Source organism: Cnephaeus nilssonii, assembly GCF_951640355.1.
Source record: "Cnephaeus nilssonii genome assembly, chromosome: 5".
NCBI classification, from domain to species: Eukaryota; Metazoa; Chordata; class Mammalia; order Chiroptera; family Vespertilionidae; genus Cnephaeus; species Cnephaeus nilssonii.
In genome coordinates this window covers 60,715,175-60,733,218 of record NC_137076.1, presented here as the reverse complement: position 1 = coordinate 60,733,218, position 18,044 = coordinate 60,715,175, and the positions used below count along the sequence as shown (strand labels likewise).

The window sequence follows — 18,044 nt, the reverse complement described above, 5'->3', positions numbered from 1 at the left end:
ATGCAGAGTCCTCCTTAGACTACATGATTTCTTGGATAATATTGCAATGTTCGTGTGATGTTATATGTGTGTGTGTGTTAATATATACTGTATTATTTATACATATATTGGTGAATAAAAATAGAAGCACTAAATATTTTTAAATTTTATTTAAATGAGTTCAAATCAAAACTTGAGAATCTACATTTACATACATTACAGTAAGGTAAGGGGCACAGCAAAGTTAGAGTGGATGCAGGTTGTGTAGATAGCTCGATTCCTATGATATAAAACTTAAATCCGAAGATGGAACTCTTGAAGCTCTTTACTGCAGTGTCATATTCTGACCTCAGAGACTAGGAACCTTCAGACACGTGTAATCTCAAATGTCTCAACCCTGAAACCTATCAGCAGATACCAAACACCTTCAAGGCACATTAGAGTTTTCTACAAAAGGAGCCTTTAAAAAAAAAACAAAACTAAAACTAAGATGACTAAAACTACAAAAGCACCTATCAGACTTGCTATGGCGTTTATGCTGAGTGTGAATCTGCAAGATTAGCCTTGAGTCGTGGCCTCAGCACCAACACTGGCTTCTTCCTGTAAAACACCCCCAGCAGAGGGTTCTGACTCAACTGGAGAATTTTCTTCTTCCAGTTCAGCATATTCATCAGAGCTTTCGTTCTCGGCTGTACCTTTATCATTACTGATGGCAACGGCTTCATCCGGAGCTGCACTGGTGACCTCCGAGGTCGTTCCGGTGCTGACTTGGGTGCTTTCGCAGGCGGCGGCATTTGGAACCTCTGGCCCCGGTTCAGCACCGACCGCGGTGATCTCCACCTGAGCAGCCTCCGCAGCGTCGGGACAGGCTGAAGCCTCCTCTGCTCTGCCTGCAGCTGCAGCATCCGCGCTTTCTTCAGCATCCACCACCCGAGCTTCCTCCGAAGATACTTCAGGGGCTGCTGAACTTGCTTTCTCCACTTCCTCCAGGTTCTCTTGTTCACCTGCAAGATTTAGCCCATTAATCAAAGTATTAATCGAAAGAGCAGGGAAGACAGAAGAACACTGTGCGCTCACTTTAAAAAATGAGACATCTATATGTACTGATATGTAATGGTCTTCAACGTAGACTGTGAAGTGGGAAAAGAGCAATGTACACAGTTTGGTACTGTTTGTATTAGGACAGAAGGAGGGTAAGTTATATGCATAGATAGTTATATTTGCAAAGACTCTCTTCAGGATTCAGAGAAATTGATATTATTGGCTGCCCCTGGAAGGGAAAATGGGGGATCTGCTTTTCTGTAAACCCTTTGAACATGTTGAACTTAAAAAAATTAGTTTATATATATTTCTTACTCAAATACAAAGAACAGGAAAATAAACAGCCCACGCATCACGGGACAGCATGGAAATGTAGCCAACTTACTAGGCATTGACTCTGAGGAATCACTAATTTATTCTCAAGCTCAGTTTTGTCATCTGTAAAATGCCATCTATCTCACAGAACTTTTGTGAAGACTGATTAAAATGTTGTGTATAAAAAGGGGTTTAAAACCACTAACATGCTATGGAAATGCATTTTATTATTATTACAATCTGCCTTCTTATGATTATATTTAATGTTCACTTATACATTCTGTTTCTTATTGTCTTGACTAAAAGGCTAAAACTGGTCCATGAGCAGCTATTATCTGTCACCAAATAATGATCATAGTAATTGATAATAATAGTATTATAGTTAAAATGGAAGAAAGTATGGTTCAAGCAAGCAGTTTAAGGCAAGAAACATTTACTTGGGTGAAAATGTAAAGTTTCTGTTCCTGCAGTTGCCATTTTATTAATTAGATCAACTGAGAGACTCAACAGACATGACTGATTTATACTAATGTCAAGTGTACTTTGGGCAAAGATACTGGATGGTCTCAAGCAAAACTGAAACAAAAATTAGTTTTATGATTTAAAAAAAAAAAAAAGAATGAGGGAAATGAAAGGTCAAGCTGCTGAGAGGCAGATACTAAAATTATGCCTGCATGAATGGGAGCCTGAGTAGGAGAAAAGGAACATTACCACACAAAGAAGTCAAAACTGCTGGTCAGCAGTATAGATGCAAAAGGTTTTCATTTATTAAATGCACTCATCCAAAACGTATAACAATATTCTCTAGGTTTTGGGTGGCTTTTCCTTTTTGAACGAACTCCTACCCAGAGTCATTCTGGATTAAGTCAGTAAAGAAGCCAAAAGAAAATAGTGTTCATTGCTAGGCTAAGGTGATGAAAATCAAAGCCTTAAGGAAAACAATACTAATAAATTCACCTTACCTTGAAGTGGCTGTAACTCTGCTTTGTTTTTTTCTTTCAAATTTTTTATATGTCCAGTGTGTTTGACTTGCTCTGATGTTACTGTCCTGTAAGTCTGAAAGCAAAAGTATACTTATTATTCGCAAGCATTTTTTTAACATGATTTATATTCATCATGCCAAATTCAAAGGTGTATACAATTCAAAGAAGAGAAGACAATGTATATCATCTACTCTTTTTGTTGTTAATCCTCACTGGAGGTTATTTTTTGTATTGATTTTTAGAGAGAGAGTGGAAGGAAGGGAGGGAAAGAGATAGAGAGAAAGACTGAGCTACATTGGCCAGGGCCATATCATTTACTCTTGTATTTTCTATTTGGAAACCTTTGTCATTAAGTAGGAAAGAAGGAAAGAAACAATGCTGTAACAGGGGTCAAGGATAACTGAAAACATGCCCAGTAGATAGAAAGACAAAGACAAATTAGGACCAATATGCTGAGTCAGCACCCTCAGTTCTCAGCACACCAATGCGGACTGAACCTGTGTAGAAGTTCACATCCCTGAACTGACCAGCAGCAACATCCTAAGGGACACTAGTCTTATTGTTCAAGGGGCTAGAACACGAGGTAAGAAAAAACACTACTTAAAGCAGAATTGAATAATCACACTCATGTGTGGCCCAAAGAATCTCGCTTTTCCAAAATCATCATAGTCAAACACAGAATAGAAGGCCTGATAGAAGAGAGGGCCTCAAATTTATTATTTATTAAACAAATGATATTATTTATTAAACATAAGCATTTAAAATATACCACAACTTGCCCTGGCTGGTTTGGCTCAGTGGCAAGAGTGTCAGCCTGCCGACTGAAAGGTCCCGGGTTTGATTCTGGTCAAGGGCAGATGCCCAGGGTTGTGAGCTCAATCCCCAATAGGGGGTGTGCAGGAGGCACCCGATCAATGATTCTCTCTCATCATTGATATTTCTCTCTTCCTCTCCCTTCCTCTCTCTCTAAAAATCAGTAAAAATATTTTTTAAATATATACCACAACTTTAATCAGTATGGCATTATGTTTTTTTTTTAAATATACCCAGACCTTCAAATAATTGAAATGACCTAGGCCTTTCTCAGATTTTAAGAGACCCTCATAGTAGATTTCACTTGGAAATGAAAAACTGCTCTTAGCTACCATGGATTCAATTCAGATAAATCTAATATAGAACTTATTTTAGTACAGGACGAGGAAGGGGAGGAGAAGACTAGAATTCATGTTTTTAAATACCTCACATTCTGTATCTCCTCCTGAAAGTAGCCTAAGATTCTTGGGAATTAACACTTCCAAGATTTAAGATTAAAACTATATAATCTTAGAGGTGGAAGGGGACTTAGAGATAATCAATCACCTGTCCAATTTCATTCCCATTGTGAGACAATAAGGCCAGAAGGGGCTCTCAGGAGTAGTCAGTTTATAACTTCCAGTTTAAGATAGCTTTTGTAAAGAAAGATTTAGTATACAGGAGAGGTTCATGTCTAGCACTAGTAAACCTAATTAGGGATATAGTGATGCCCAGGTGAAATTAAGTCTTCCGGCTTCCCACGAAATCATATGGACTAGTCCAATATCTATTTTTCCAGTGCCCTGTATCCAGCTATAGTAGCCCTGGGCAGCCCTTTTACTCTCATTCAGCATTAAGCAACAGAATGAGAGTAAAAGCGAAGGAACCTGGGTATGAGTGAAAGCTGGTAGGTTAGTAGAGGACAATAATATAAATGACATGTTTGAAGCTTCCTGGCTTCTTGAGGCTCTCAAAATACTGAAGATTAGAATATGTATTTAGATTTGGCCATCTACACAGTTCTACAAACTGCTCCTAGTTATGACTAAAAATCCATTTATGCATATTTCTGTAGCCAAAATGCAGTGATTGTGCATTCCTATGGTTTCCAAAGGATTTATACTTATTCTACTTTTATTCACAATGAAGAGTAGATTTCAGTTTAGAAAGTTTATGACAGAATGGGGAATGATTCAATAGTCTTATCTTATTTGACTCACAAATGTTCCATTGTTTTAGCTCCAAAATCGTATTATTAAAAGCTTTGTTTTACAGTGATTATCTAGGGGGGAGTGGATATGGGGACCAGGGAGGAAAGCATTATTTTAATTTTATATATGTCTACTTTGAATTTTTTAAATTTATGGATAAATATTACTTTTTAAAAATAATAAGAGTATATATAAAGATATAAAGCTAATAAAAACTATGGAGATAGTTAAAAGATTGGGAGAGGGAGGAATGAATAAGTAGAGAACGAGGGATTTTTAGGGTACTGAAAATACTCTGTATAATATTGTAATGGTGGATGCATGTCATTATACATTTGTCAAAATCCCTATAATGAACAAAGAGTGAAGTCTAATGTAAACTATGGACTTTAGTTAGTAATAACATATCAATATTGATTCATCAGATGTAACAAACATGCCACACTAAAGCACGCTTATTGATAGGGAAAAGCTAAAACAGGGGTGAGAGGAAATACATGGGAACTGTCTGTATTTTCTGTTCATTTTTCTGTAAACCTACAACTGCTCTAAGAAATAAAGTCTATTAACTTTTTTAAAAAGTTAATTTTTCAAAACATATTTAATATCCCGTTAAATATTAATAATAGTATCTACCAAAAAAAAATAATAGTATCTACCTTATAGAATTGTTGTAATTATTAAATGAGTCCTAGACTGTCACATGGCATTCAAATGTCAGCTATTATTATTAGTATTTATAATAATACTAGAGGCCTGATGCACAAAATTCATGCAAGGGGCTTAGCCCTCGCAGCCCCAGCTTAGTCCGGAAGGTCGTTCGGCTGTCTGGTCTAATTAGCATATCACGCTTTTATTATTATAGATTGTTTTTACTGAAAGTCATCCATTCTTAGAGGTGTTAAGAAATAATGAGTTTATACTTTAAAAAGCTTCATAATCTTGTTATTTAATCTCATGTTCTGACCTTAACATTGCTTTGAGTTTTACCACCGGTTGTAAAATATGAGAATTCCTGCACACTGTGGTTAAACACTTACATAGTATCCACCAGCACTGACCGTGACACCTACAACCAGATAGTAGATCATATTCGACCCAGATGATCCAGGGAACTTGTTAGATGACATCCAGCGAACAGATGCTAGGAAAACAAGTTTAAACACGGTTAGCTCCACTGCTTAAGCAAAAGTATTTTAAATAGTTATTTCTTTAAAAGTACTTCTGCTCAGTGAATCTAGAATCTATTAACATCAAGTGACTTTAGCTTAAGGGAATATTGCATAGTAGTAATTCCAGTTGACATTTTCCCAATATAATTTGACAAGTACTTATGAAACCTGTCATTTTGATGCTAAGCACCAAGCTTTTCTTGGAAGAAGTGCAGGCATGGGTAAGGAGAAATGACAAAAGCACTAAACAATTTCAACTGTCAAACAAGATGCATACAAGCAAAAGAAATCCATTACTGTATGTACTCCATCTTTTAGTCGAAAAGATGATTCTTCCAAAAAATTAATTAAATATATTTATAGCTGAAATTTATGTTAAATAAAACATTTATGTTGAAATCTAACACACTTCTATAAATCTGTAATACAAATGCATATATATATATATTTCTAATATAAAGCCTTTAGAGATGAGCAGTGAGAAGTTTTTCTAAGACAAATGTTGCAAAAAGATCATATCTGAAATAGAAGTACAATTCTGTACAAACTAATAGAAAAGATGAAAGTGCTGTGTTGTTATATTTAAATATGTTTACTCTGCAGTGCTAGAGCTTGCATATACACCACATTCCCTGGAATTGGATTTTTATAATAGATTCAAACCTAGAAACAGCTTAAAGTTCACAGATAAAAACGAAGAGACATTTATTTATCCATCGACAAACAGTTGAGCACCTGTTACCTGTTTGCCATTCTTAGAAGCATTAGGATATAACTGTAAACAAGGCACACGAGGTTCCTGGCCTCAAGTAGCTCACAGTTTAGAAAGAAGGAACAGATGTTCAGACAAATAACTATAGACAATCATTTCAATGCAGTATGATAAAGGCTGTAGAAGCTTCAACAACAGCATGAAAACACAGTAAGGAAACTCAGCTAGTTGGCTCAAAGCAGCTGTCACTATTCTAAGACATGATCTGAGTTTTGAAGGAAAGTAGAAGTTTGTCAGATAAATAAATGAAAGGAAAATTGCACTAGGGGCAGAAGATACAACATGAGGCATGAGTTGAGTGACTTGGGAAGAATAAAGGAATTTGATTTGGTGAGGGATTAGTAAGAAGTTATGTTTTGCAGAGGGCACATCTTTAAAAAATTGCACTGATTACGAACCTTTGTAGTAGTCAAATTGGAAAAAATCCACATATATGTTCTTAATTTGAATATAAATGATCATCTCTTAGAAAAAAATATTTTCCCTACAAATGTGCCCCAACAGGCTGTGATAAGAGGTTATGGCATTGACTTGTAGTGGGGTTTTTGTTGGTTTAAAAATACATTTGCTATTACAGAGGAAATATGTCAGTTTTATAGTTGTCAACCAGACATAACTAACAAAAGGATTTTTTAAATAGGAAGAAATAAATAAAATTATAAGAGATTTAGGTAAAGACTTAAATACAATTATGGCAAAGTTATTTAAAAGAACAATGAAATGGGAAATAAACATTCAATAAGGATTAATTAGATAAATTTTAGCATATTCATACAATGGGAAACAAATAGCCATTAGAACTTTTCCAGAAGAATATTTACTTACTTGAGAAAATATTTACAATATGTTAAGTGAAAGGTTATACAGGACTATCCCAGATTTGTGGAAGCAATATGCATAAGGAAAAATATGCGTGAGGAAAAAAAGGCCTGGAAGATTAAATATACTAAAATGTAAATAATGGCATTCACTGAATAGTAGGATTACAGGTGACTATTATTTTGCCTTTCTGTGTTTTTTAAATAATGTATTATAAACCTAAGTTATTTATTCATTAAAGAGGTACATTTTAAAAGGAAAACTAGAGAACAAAATTTGATGAGGCAGTTACAATTTCATCCTTCAATAAAACTGAAAAAATTTTTTCTTTTGTCAAAGTGGAAAGAATCAATAAAAGGTTAATTGATGTCCATGACTGAAGTCAAATATCCAGTCAATAATAGTTCTTCAAATACACGAAAAAAATCAGTGCTACAAAAAAGTAATTAGGTGAAAGTTAGAGGAAGACCAATACTGCTACAACCAGTATTGCTAACTACTTATTTAGAAATTTTAAACCACTTTTCTTTTGCCCCCAATTGGAGAGGAAATTATTTGAAATGTATGAAGCTAAAAAAAAAAAAAAAAAAAAAAAAGCGTAATGACCATGGGGGATGCAGACGATAACCAGAGCGCAAAAGGCCAGGTCAATGGTCTCATCTTTCTCCCTCCCTCTTCTGCCCCCATCATAACAGCCCTTTAACTTCAGAAGTTTAAGATGAATGGCTTCTCCCATTTCATCAGTGAAAAAGTATTTGCTTTATTTCACTCGGTATTAAAGATCAAGAAAAATGAAGACGCCTTATTTCTGTTGCTTGTAAGGCAACTTCTTCCCACCAGCATTTTAAGAGAAAAATAAAGCTAGTTGGACAGACCTTCCTTCCCTCCCACCATCATCAACAGCACAGGCCTAATCAAAGTGAAAAAATATTGGCCCATGGAATTTTCGCAAGTCTTTCTCTATCTCACTTCGGCTCAGACGCACCAACTGGGCTAAAGCTACCTGGCAAGCCTTAGGAAGTGAGGCGCCGTGAAGAAAGAACTGAGAAAACTGAGAACTTTCTACAAGGTGGTCTAGGAGCAGCCCACCCCCTCCACCCCTACCCCTCACCCTCCACACCCACCATCAGGACAGGGAAAGGGGAGGGGAAACAGGTGAGGAGTCAGAAAGAGCTGGCTGGGGCAGGACCGCACTGGAGCACGAACCTGGTGGCCTGACCAATACTGCCACGCTCACACGTAAGCATCTACGATGTCCCAGGCACTGTGCTAGGCCCATTCGTACTTGTCAATTAATAAGCTTCCAGCTCACAGTGCAACTTTCCCTGTAGGAAATGTTTGAAGATGCTCTTTTCCCCCCATGAATTCGCACATCCAAAGAGGTGATACATACAAGGACGATGGAGGCCAACAGCTGGACAGCTCCAGGTCTATTTGCAGCCGCCAAGAAAAATGCTTCGAAGGCCACATCCTTGCGGGAGGGGGTGGGGAATGCCAGGGCCCAGGCTCAGGGGTCGAGGCTGCGGCGCCCGGCCAAGTCCTGAGTTTATTTACTCAAGAGCCCTAACCAACTTCCACTGGGCTGGCTCACGGGTCAGCGCCTGTCTTCCCACCACCCTATGCCTCTGCTTCTCCATGAACTTGGAGGACGCATTGGTCCCCATAGTAATAAAAACGGTAAGCCAAGCGTAGGTTAACCGGGCTCTTTTCTACACATTAGCCCATTAAAACTCAGCTATTATAGTCCCCATGTACAAATGAGGAAACTGAGGTTAAAGCACTTGCCCAACATCAAGATTTGAACCCGGCCCTGGCCGGTTTGGCTCAGTGGATTGAGCCTCCGCCTGAGGACTGAGGGGTCCCGGGTTCGATTCCGATCAAGGGCACATGCCTGGGTTCAGGCCCGATCCCCAGTGGAGGGTGTGCAGGAGGCAGCTGATCAATGATTCTCATCATTGATGTCTCTCTCTCCCTCTCCCTTCCTCTCTGAAATCAATAAAAATATTAAAAAAAAAAAAAAGATTTGAACCCAGAAAGTCTAGTCGGGTTTCATTCAGAAGGGGCTTCTGAAAGGTTCCCTACTTTCAAAATCTCCAAGAACTTCGGGGCATCCTACCCTGCGACCCTCCCCCATTTCTCTCCCCCCACCCCCAACTCAGGCTTATTGCGGCTCTGGGTCGGGTTGGCCCGCCCGGGGCAGACAGGTACAGAGGGACGCCCGCGGGATCCACGCACGAAGCTCCTGTGCTCTTCAGGGCCAGCGCCGGGCACTCACCGTCCTTCCGGAGCGGCGCGGGGCTGGGGGGCGCCCTCAGCGGCAGCGCCAGGGTCTTGGAGACCGCCCTGCGGAGATACATCGCGCCCGCCCGCCGCGCTGCAGCCTCTGAAGCCCCGCGCGCGGCGGGGCGCGGTGAGCCCTGGCCAGCCCCGCCCCGGGGAGGGGCGCGGACCCCTGCCCCGCTCCGCCCGGGCGGCCGCTGGGCGTGGGTCGGGGTGAGTCGTTTGCACCTTTCTCTCTCGACCCCGGTCTGCAGGCTCTGCTGCTCTTTCCGACGTCCAAGAAGCGGATGGAGGCATCTCAGAAGAAGGATAGGGAATGGAGAAGTCGGTACCTGCCTGCCGGCACTGCTGTGCTCAGTGGAATTCCTCAGTGAAGGTTGGAAGTGTTTCAGGGTTCGCATCCGGAGTAAGACACACACGTCGGCCCTAGCTGGTTTGGCTCAGCGGATAAAGCACCAGCCTGCCAACTGGAGGGTCCCAGGTTCGATTCCAGTCAAGGGCACATGCCTAGGTTGTGGGCTCGATCCCCCATGCAGGAGGCAGCCGGTCAGTGATTCTCTCATCACTGATGTTTCCATCTCTCTCCCTCTTCCTTCCTCTCTGGAATAAATAATAATAATAATAAAGACATACACATCGGTTATGATGCCGGATGAAATATGAACCCAACTATCTCACGCACTCTCCTTGCTCTCCTAGGAGTGGAAGGGGAGCGGGGAGAGGGGGAGTAGCCTGCCCTTTAGTGTCCTGGGTGATGTTCAGAGTCGCGAAATCCCCAATGGCTGGCTCTCAGCAATTCACTGTTACGATGACCTTATTTTAATTTATTGATTTGAGGGGGAGAGGGGAGGAGAGAGAGAGAGAGAGAGAGAGAGAGAGAGAGAGAGAGAGAGAGAGAGAGAGAGGTTTGTTGTTCAACTTATTTATACATTCATTAGTCGCTTCTTGTATGTACCCAGGATGGAACCGCAACCTTGGCCTATGGGGAGGACACTAACCAACTGAGCTAACGGCTCCCCCGCCACCACCAACCCCCCCCACCGCCACAATGACCTTAAATATAACCCCTCAAATGCTGTATATTCCTCTATGAGGTGCGAGACTAGCATTTCCACATCAACTAAAAATGCTAAATTATTAGTTTCTTCCCCCAAATTTCAATCACTTGCCTCATTGTGGCTACAACAATTTGTCAGGGTTTGAATATGAATACCAACCATTTATGTTTATAACATTTTCTAAATGATTAATCTTTGGTAGGGACCGTGTCCTACTATAATCTTTTAGTGTGTTTGGCACTTAACAGTTTCTAAAGCACTTTCACATATTATCTCCTTTAATTCTCATTTCAACCCTCTGAGGGAGGTGGCAATTATTCCCTTTAGCAAACGACAGGGTGGTGGGGAGGAATGTCTAGGAACTAATGGTCTTTTTTTTTTTTTTTTTTTTTTTTTTAAGGATATGAACAAAGTTTTTCTGGTTCCAACTTCTCTAAGGCATGTTACAAAATATTTGCTTATTTGCTACTTGGCAACTAAACAGTCTTTGGAGATTCTAGTTCTGAATGCAGTTCTAATAATATTTAACATATTCTCATTTGAAGAGTACAAACCAATGGTCAGAAATGGGTGTTGTTGTTGTTTTGATACAGTAGCTAGCTATTCCTAGGGATTAAACACTTAACAAGAGCAATTGGGTAATCTGCAGTTAAGGAGAGGTCAAATTTAGACCTGAAGCAGCACGAGAAAGGGTAGACCCCAGGCCCTCCACCAACAAGTTAATTAGTCATGAAAGTAACAAAATGAAGATTAGTAAACTTACTATCTTTGACCAGCATCGGGTACACATCCTCCTGCAACTAGTGATTAGCTATCTCACTGGTAGTGTAGATTGTTTAATGAACTGCTAGCACCTAGGACAGATTGACAGATAAAACCAAATCTGTCCAGAGTACTCCTAACCACCCCAGTTTGACGTGACCCTATTTGAAATTTAAAAAGAAAAGAAAAAAAAAATCTGTCTACCACTACAGCTCATTCTTTCCTTAGGGCTGAATTTTGATTTGGTTGCCAGGGAGAAGAACAGTCAAAAGTGGCAAGTGCATTATAGGTATTTAATGTGTTGGAAGCTTCCCTAAAAATAATCCTTTCTGAGAGAACATTTGTAAATGACGATGGTTCTCAGGACCATTTCAGGCTCCCCTTCAGAACTCAGTGTAGAGTCGGGGTCTGGGTGTAGTCTGAGGTCTTCTGGATCATCCCCAGGTTCCATCAAACTATCTATAAGTATCTGTCAAAATGCCTACAATATGCTAGGACCTTGCAAGATGCTGGGGATTGGTTATAACTGATTTCACAAACATTTGTTGAGGATAATGTGCTAGGCACTGTTTCAGGGCATTCTTTAATGAGCAAGATATGATTTCTGCTGTCACTCACCGAGGTTAAAATATCAGATTAAAGAGACACTGAAACAAGCCCACCATCAATGGGGTCAATGATCACAAAGAAATCTCTGGCCAGCCCTAGCTGGTTTGATTCAGTGGAGAGAGTATCGGCCTTGCACATGCTTGGGTTGCGGGCTTGATCCCCAGTGTGGGGCATGCAGAAGGCAGCCGATCAATGATTCTCTCTTATCATTGATGTTTCTATCTCTCTCTCCCTTTCTTTCTGAAATCAATAAAAATATATTTTAAAAAATCTCTGGCCAGATATCAGTCATAAATGTAATCTAAGGCCTTTGGTTACAACTAAACTGGTTTTTAAAATGCAAAAATAACACACATGTTATATAGGACTTTAAAAACTTTTCCAAGAGTATTGTCACACCTATTTTTGTAGTTCATCTTCAACACCCCTAAAGAGTACGTAGGGGGATGTTGATTATCACTGCTACATATGGGAAAAAAATCAAGGTAGTATAATAGTGTGGTTAAGAGCATGAGTTTGGGAGTCAGCTTTACTGGTCTGGGTAAAATGTAGATAATTCTTTTACTCACAGGGTTGTTGTAAGCTGTAAAGCACATTAGGTGTGAAACATGCTCAGCTAATTGGAGGGGATGGTACTAGATTCTACTTCCAGCCTAAGCCAAAATTCAAGGCTCCCTTACTATGGCCTGCTGCCTTTCAGTGTACATATGACAGGATCCATTGAATCCCACCATCTTATCTGATACATGGTGGAGTCCAGTGGGGGCCTTATGGTATCCTCTAGATTAGACAGGGCCATCCCAGCTGGGAAAGGCAAAACTGAGTGAAATAGTGTCACTTCTCCACATCCCTTTTCATCTTAGTGAAAAGCTCATGCCTCTTTGATGGGAGGGAATTTTCTACCTACTCCACTGCTCCTGGAGGGTATGTGGCTTTGCAGTCTGATGGCACACTCTTCACATCTTGAAACATTTCTCAAGAGAGGACATGCTTGTGGGTTGTCAGATTCACTCTGTGGCAAGCAGCTTCTCACAAACCCTAGAGAATTTTAACATTAGGTCTTTGCTGTAGAAGCCTCTACAAAAGGCTTGGGCAATAGTTTCCCAGCTGTTAGGCACACTGTTTACAATGCTGCCCTTGAGCACATCCTTGACATTTTTCTTGGTCTTGTTGGAAAAACAAGAATCTAGGGTCAGAGATAACTTAGCTTATCTAAGATGACCTCCACCTAATTGTGACTGTTGACAAAGATACTAGTTTTGAAAATATAATGTGAGGTCCTCTACTTAATCACACTTATTCAAGGCTTAAGTGCTATATAATTAAAAGCAATTATCAAAGACTGAGTGATTTCCTAATCTCCACAGAAAGGTAGAAACAGCTTTGTTTTTCTTAGCACTAAATTCTTGGGCCATAACCATATACTTTCAACAGATCAATATAGATATAAATTGAGCCCTAGACGGTTTGGTTCAATGGATAGAGTGTTTGCCTGCGGACTGAAAGGTTCTGGGTTCGATTCCGGTCAAGGGTACATGCCCAGGTTGCTGGCTTGATCCTGAGGTGGCGGGGGGGGGGGGGGGGGGGGGGGGGAGGGAGGGGGAGGGGGAGGGCATGCCGGAGGCAGCCGATTAATGATTCTCTCTCATCATTGATGTATCTCTCTCCCTCTCCCTTCCTCTCTGAAATCAATAAAAATATATATTAAAAAAAGATATAAAGTGAAACAATTTATTTTTTTAATTCCCACATGAGGATGTGTTTTAATGGTTTTTAGAGAGGAAGGGAAAGAGAAACATCAATGTGAGAAGGGAACATTGATCCGTTTGCCTCCCGTATGCACACTGGGGATTAAACCTGCAACCTAGGTATGTTCCCTGCCCTGGAATCGAACCCACAATCTTTTGGAGAATGGGATGATGCTCCAACCAACTGAGCCACACAGCCAGGGCTAAAGTGAAACAATTGATAGGCATATCTAGGAAGACAAATTAGCAAGCAACCAAGAAAGTCCTGATGGACTAAAATATTTAGATAAAATGAAGGGGGAAGCGCAATCAAGATGGTAAATTCTAAAACTATTCTTGGAGGTCACTCAGTACTCTCCTCCCTCCCCATCTACTCACTTTATCTTCTGTAGCAAAATAAACATGATATTCCAAACACTTCTGTATTGTTTTCCTAAGGCTACCATAACAAATTGCTACAGACTTGGGTGGCTTAAAATAGAAATTTATTCTCTCACAATTCTAGAGGCTAGAAGTCTGAAATTAAGGTGTTTTCAGGGCCATGCCCCATCTGAAACCTGTATGGGAGAATCCTTCTTTGCCTCTTCTAGTTTCTATTTGCTAGTAATCCTTGGCTTGTAGATGCATCATTTCAATATCTGCTTCCATCATTACATGATTGTCTTCTCCCTATGTGTCTGTCTTTTCTTATAAATCTTATACATCAGTCATATTGGATTCAGTATGAACTCACCTTAATTCCATCTGCAATGGCTGCACTTCCCCAGTTCTGAGATGCTGGGGCTTAGGACTTCCATATGTCTTTTTGGGATGCACAACTCAACCCACAACAACTTCTTTTTTTTTTTTTTTTTTATAATTCTTTATTGATTTCAGAGAGGAAGGAAGAAGGAGAGAGAGAGAGAGAAATATCCATGATGAGAGAGAATCATGGATCGGCTGCCTCCTGCATGCCCCCGACCGGGGATCGAGCCCGCAACCCAGGCATGTGCCCTTGGCTGGAATCGAACCCGGGACCTTTCAGTCCGCAGGCCGACGCTCTATCCACTGAGCCAATCCGGCCAGGGCCCACAACAACTTCTTATACTTGAAATTGAGTTTGTATAGCTTGTTTGTTTGTTTTCCCCATGGCAACTTAAAATAATTTAAATGACTTCTTCACAGACATTAAATGTGAAAAAGGTCTACCTGATTTTGATCTAATAAAACACTTGATTGTATTTGACATATGACTACATTTTGTCTGCATCCTCTTGTTCATGGAAAGTCTTTCATGTTATTACCAAAGGAACCATCATTTGACCACAGTTCCTCTTGGGGATTTAGAAGCAGAATGATTCTTTTCCAGTCCAGTTAATCTCTTGAACTGAAATGTAGACCCAGGAATTATTGATTGTGGCTTTCTCTTTATAATGTGGATTGGGGAAGAGGTCTGCATGCAGAGGCTGTACACAGACAGCAGAGCCAAGAGCAAAAGTATTAATGACATTTGAGTCCCAGGCCCCAATTATTTCTGAGTCCAGGTGTATTCCTATTCTTGGGGTCTGTGAGTCAGTCTGTATCTTCATAACCCTTTTCTAGTTTAAAGTAATTTGAGTTCTGTTTCAATATTTAATTTAGAAAGCTTTTCGTTCTTTTTTATTAACCAGTGTCACTATGTAGCACAACTCTGGGAGGTGTTTACTCATAGCATAATCTATATCCGTGCTAACTAGCCACCAGCCCCTTGTGGCTACTTAAATTAACTCAAGTTAAATATGAAAAATTCAGTCACATTAATCACATTCCAAATGCTCAGTCGCCACATGGGAGTAGTGGCTGCTGTACTGGATAGCAGACAGAACATTTCCATCTCTGCAGAACGTTTTCTTGGACAGCCCTGGTCTTCATGACAGCTCCTCTGGAATTATACAGGCACAATCAAGATGAAAGTCCACACAGGGTAACTTTTCTCAAGGCCAGACCTATAGTAGTGTCTATTGCAGTTATATTTTACTAGAGGCCCGGTGCATGAAATTCGTACAAGGGGCAGTGGGGTGTCCCTCAGGCCGGCCTGCACCCTCTCCAATCTGGGACCCCTCGGGGGATGTCTGACTGCCGGTTTAGGCCCGATCCCACCGGCAGTCAGACATCCCTCTCACAATCTGGGACTGCTAGCTCCTAACCGCTCACCTGCCTGCCTGCCTGATCGCCCCTAACTGCCTCTGCCTGCCTGCCTGATCGCCCCTAACCACCTCTGCCTGCCTGCCTGATCGATCCCTAACCAATCCCCTACCAGCCTGATCTCCCCCAACTGCCCTCCCCTGCCAGCCTGATCACCCCCAACTGCCCTCCCCTGCTGGCCTGATTGCCCCCAACTGCCCTCCTCTACCGGCCTGATTGCCCCTAACTGCCTCTGCCTCGGCCCCCGCCACTGTGGCTTTGTCCAGAAGGAAGTCAGACGTCTGGAAGATGTCCAGTTGACCAGATCTAATTAGTATAGATTTCCAACTGAGGCTATCAGTTTCCAGAATTTCAAGTGTCTTAGTTTTCCCTTCCCTTCAGAACTATGAATTTTTAAGTGTTTTAGTGGAAAGTACCTTGAATTGGGAATTGATAGCTGACTTCTTGGTCTCTATTGCAATGTGAAAATAGTAGTTTCCTACTGCTACTATAACAAACTCAATCTTGAAAACACAAAAAGATTTATTGTCTTATGGTTTTGTAGGTGAGAAATCCTACACGGGGCTCAGTGGGCTAAAATCAAGGTAACAACAGGGCTGTGTGACTTTGACTTTTCTAATCTTTGGCTCTTGGCCCCGTTCCATCTTCAAAGGTAGCAATGGCCAGTTGAGTGTTTCTCAGATCCCTTCATACTCACACACACTTGTGCATCCCTCTCCCACTTGTAAGGACCCTGTGATTACAATGGGCCCAACCAACTAACCCAGGATAATCTCTACATCTCAATTCCAGCTGATTAGTAAACTTAATTCCATCTGCAACCTTAATTCCCCTTTGCCGTGTAACATAACATGGACACAGATTCCAGAGAGTAGGACATGACCATCTTTGGGGGTCCATTATTCTACCTACCACAGTGATGTTGGACAAATCTCTCACCTCTGGTTTTGCATTTGTAAAATTATGAACTTGGTCTACATGACCTCTAAGGTCATTTCAGCTCTATCAGCTAGGACTCCAAATTGACAACAGTTAATAGTTACTGCTATGCCGAAACCGGTTTGGCTCAGTGGATAGAGCGTCGGCCTGCGGACTGAAAGGTCCCAGGTTCGATTCCGGTCAAGGGCATGTGCCTTGGTTGCGGGCACATCCCCAGTGGGGGTTGTGCAGGGGGCAGCTGATCCATGTTTCTAACTCTCTATCCCTCTCTCTTCCTCTCTATGAAGAATCAATAAAATATATTTTTAAAAAACATAGTTACTGCTATGTCTGGTCTTTCACTGAATTTGGATTACATAATTATTCCAAAATAAGGTAACTCTGAATTTATATTCAGAAGTGACTTCCCAAGATATTGTCATGAATCTCCCATAATAAGTGTTGGCCAGAGCCTAAAACACACATAAAGCCAATTATAAGGCAATAAACTTTCCTCTTAACATCAGAATGGAGAGACAATAAATTTTTATTATTTTGAATTTTTAAATGTATGGTAAACTAAGTGTTTAAATTACAAGTTAACAAAGTTTAATTAATTACAAGTAAGGGTTTTGATGAGGAATAAATGAAGTGTACTTTATTTTATTTTTTTGTTAATCTTCACCTGAGGATATTTTTTCCATTGATTTTTAGAGAGTGGAAAGGAGGGAGGGACAGAGAGACAGAAGAGAGAGAAACATCGATGTAAGAGAGGCATATCTATTGGTTGCCTCTGCAAGTGCCCTGATCAGCCCAGGACAACCCAGTATGTGCCCTTGACCAGGAATTTAATCCCAGACCCTTGAGTGTGCAAGCCAATGCTCTAACCACTGATGCACCAGCCAGAGCAAAATGAAGTGTATTTTAATTGTCTATCAACCCTTTCCCTTCTCCATGCCTTTTTAAAACAGTCAAGAGCTTGCTAATCATTGAATGAAAGCAATATTAGCAAAAAGGGACAATAAACTGTTACCATAACCAGTCATCCAAGTGAAAATCATTCAAATTCAAAGAAATGGAGTGAGAAGAAACTCTGATAACAGATTCAACATTACTTTCTGACTTAACCAAAATGACGCTGCTAGAAGAAAAGAGCATTTGGGTTCTTTTGTATTTTGAGTAATAAAATAGCTCTATCACTGTGACACACTAAAGAATAAATGCTTTGACTAGAAATTAAAAGTTAATATAAGGAATAAATCCTTCAACAGGGATTTTTAAGTCTATCTCCTTAACAAATTTTCTTACCAATGGGCCCTTAATTACTACTGACTGTTATCAGAAGGTTACCTTCCACAGTGAAATACTAATAATATACCTTAGAATTGACATTTTCCACACATTGTCACAATACACACAATC

General features: G+C 40.5%; 1 protein-coding gene across 1 annotated transcript; it reads right to left on the bottom strand.

The window, feature by feature from the left end:
• Nucleotides 1-449: 449 nt before the first annotated feature.
• On the bottom strand, nt 450-9,441 carry MGARP (mitochondria localized glutamic acid rich protein; the record flags this gene model as incomplete). Its single annotated transcript, XM_079770378.1, has 4 exons — nt 450-983; nt 2,298-2,391; nt 5,362-5,465; nt 9,360-9,441. The coding sequence occupies 4 exons, from the start codon at nt 9,439-9,441 to the stop codon at nt 538-540; spliced, it is 726 nt and encodes a 241-aa protein (XP_079626504.1). The 3' UTR covers nt 450-537.
• Nucleotides 9,442-18,044: the final 8,603 nt, after the last annotated feature.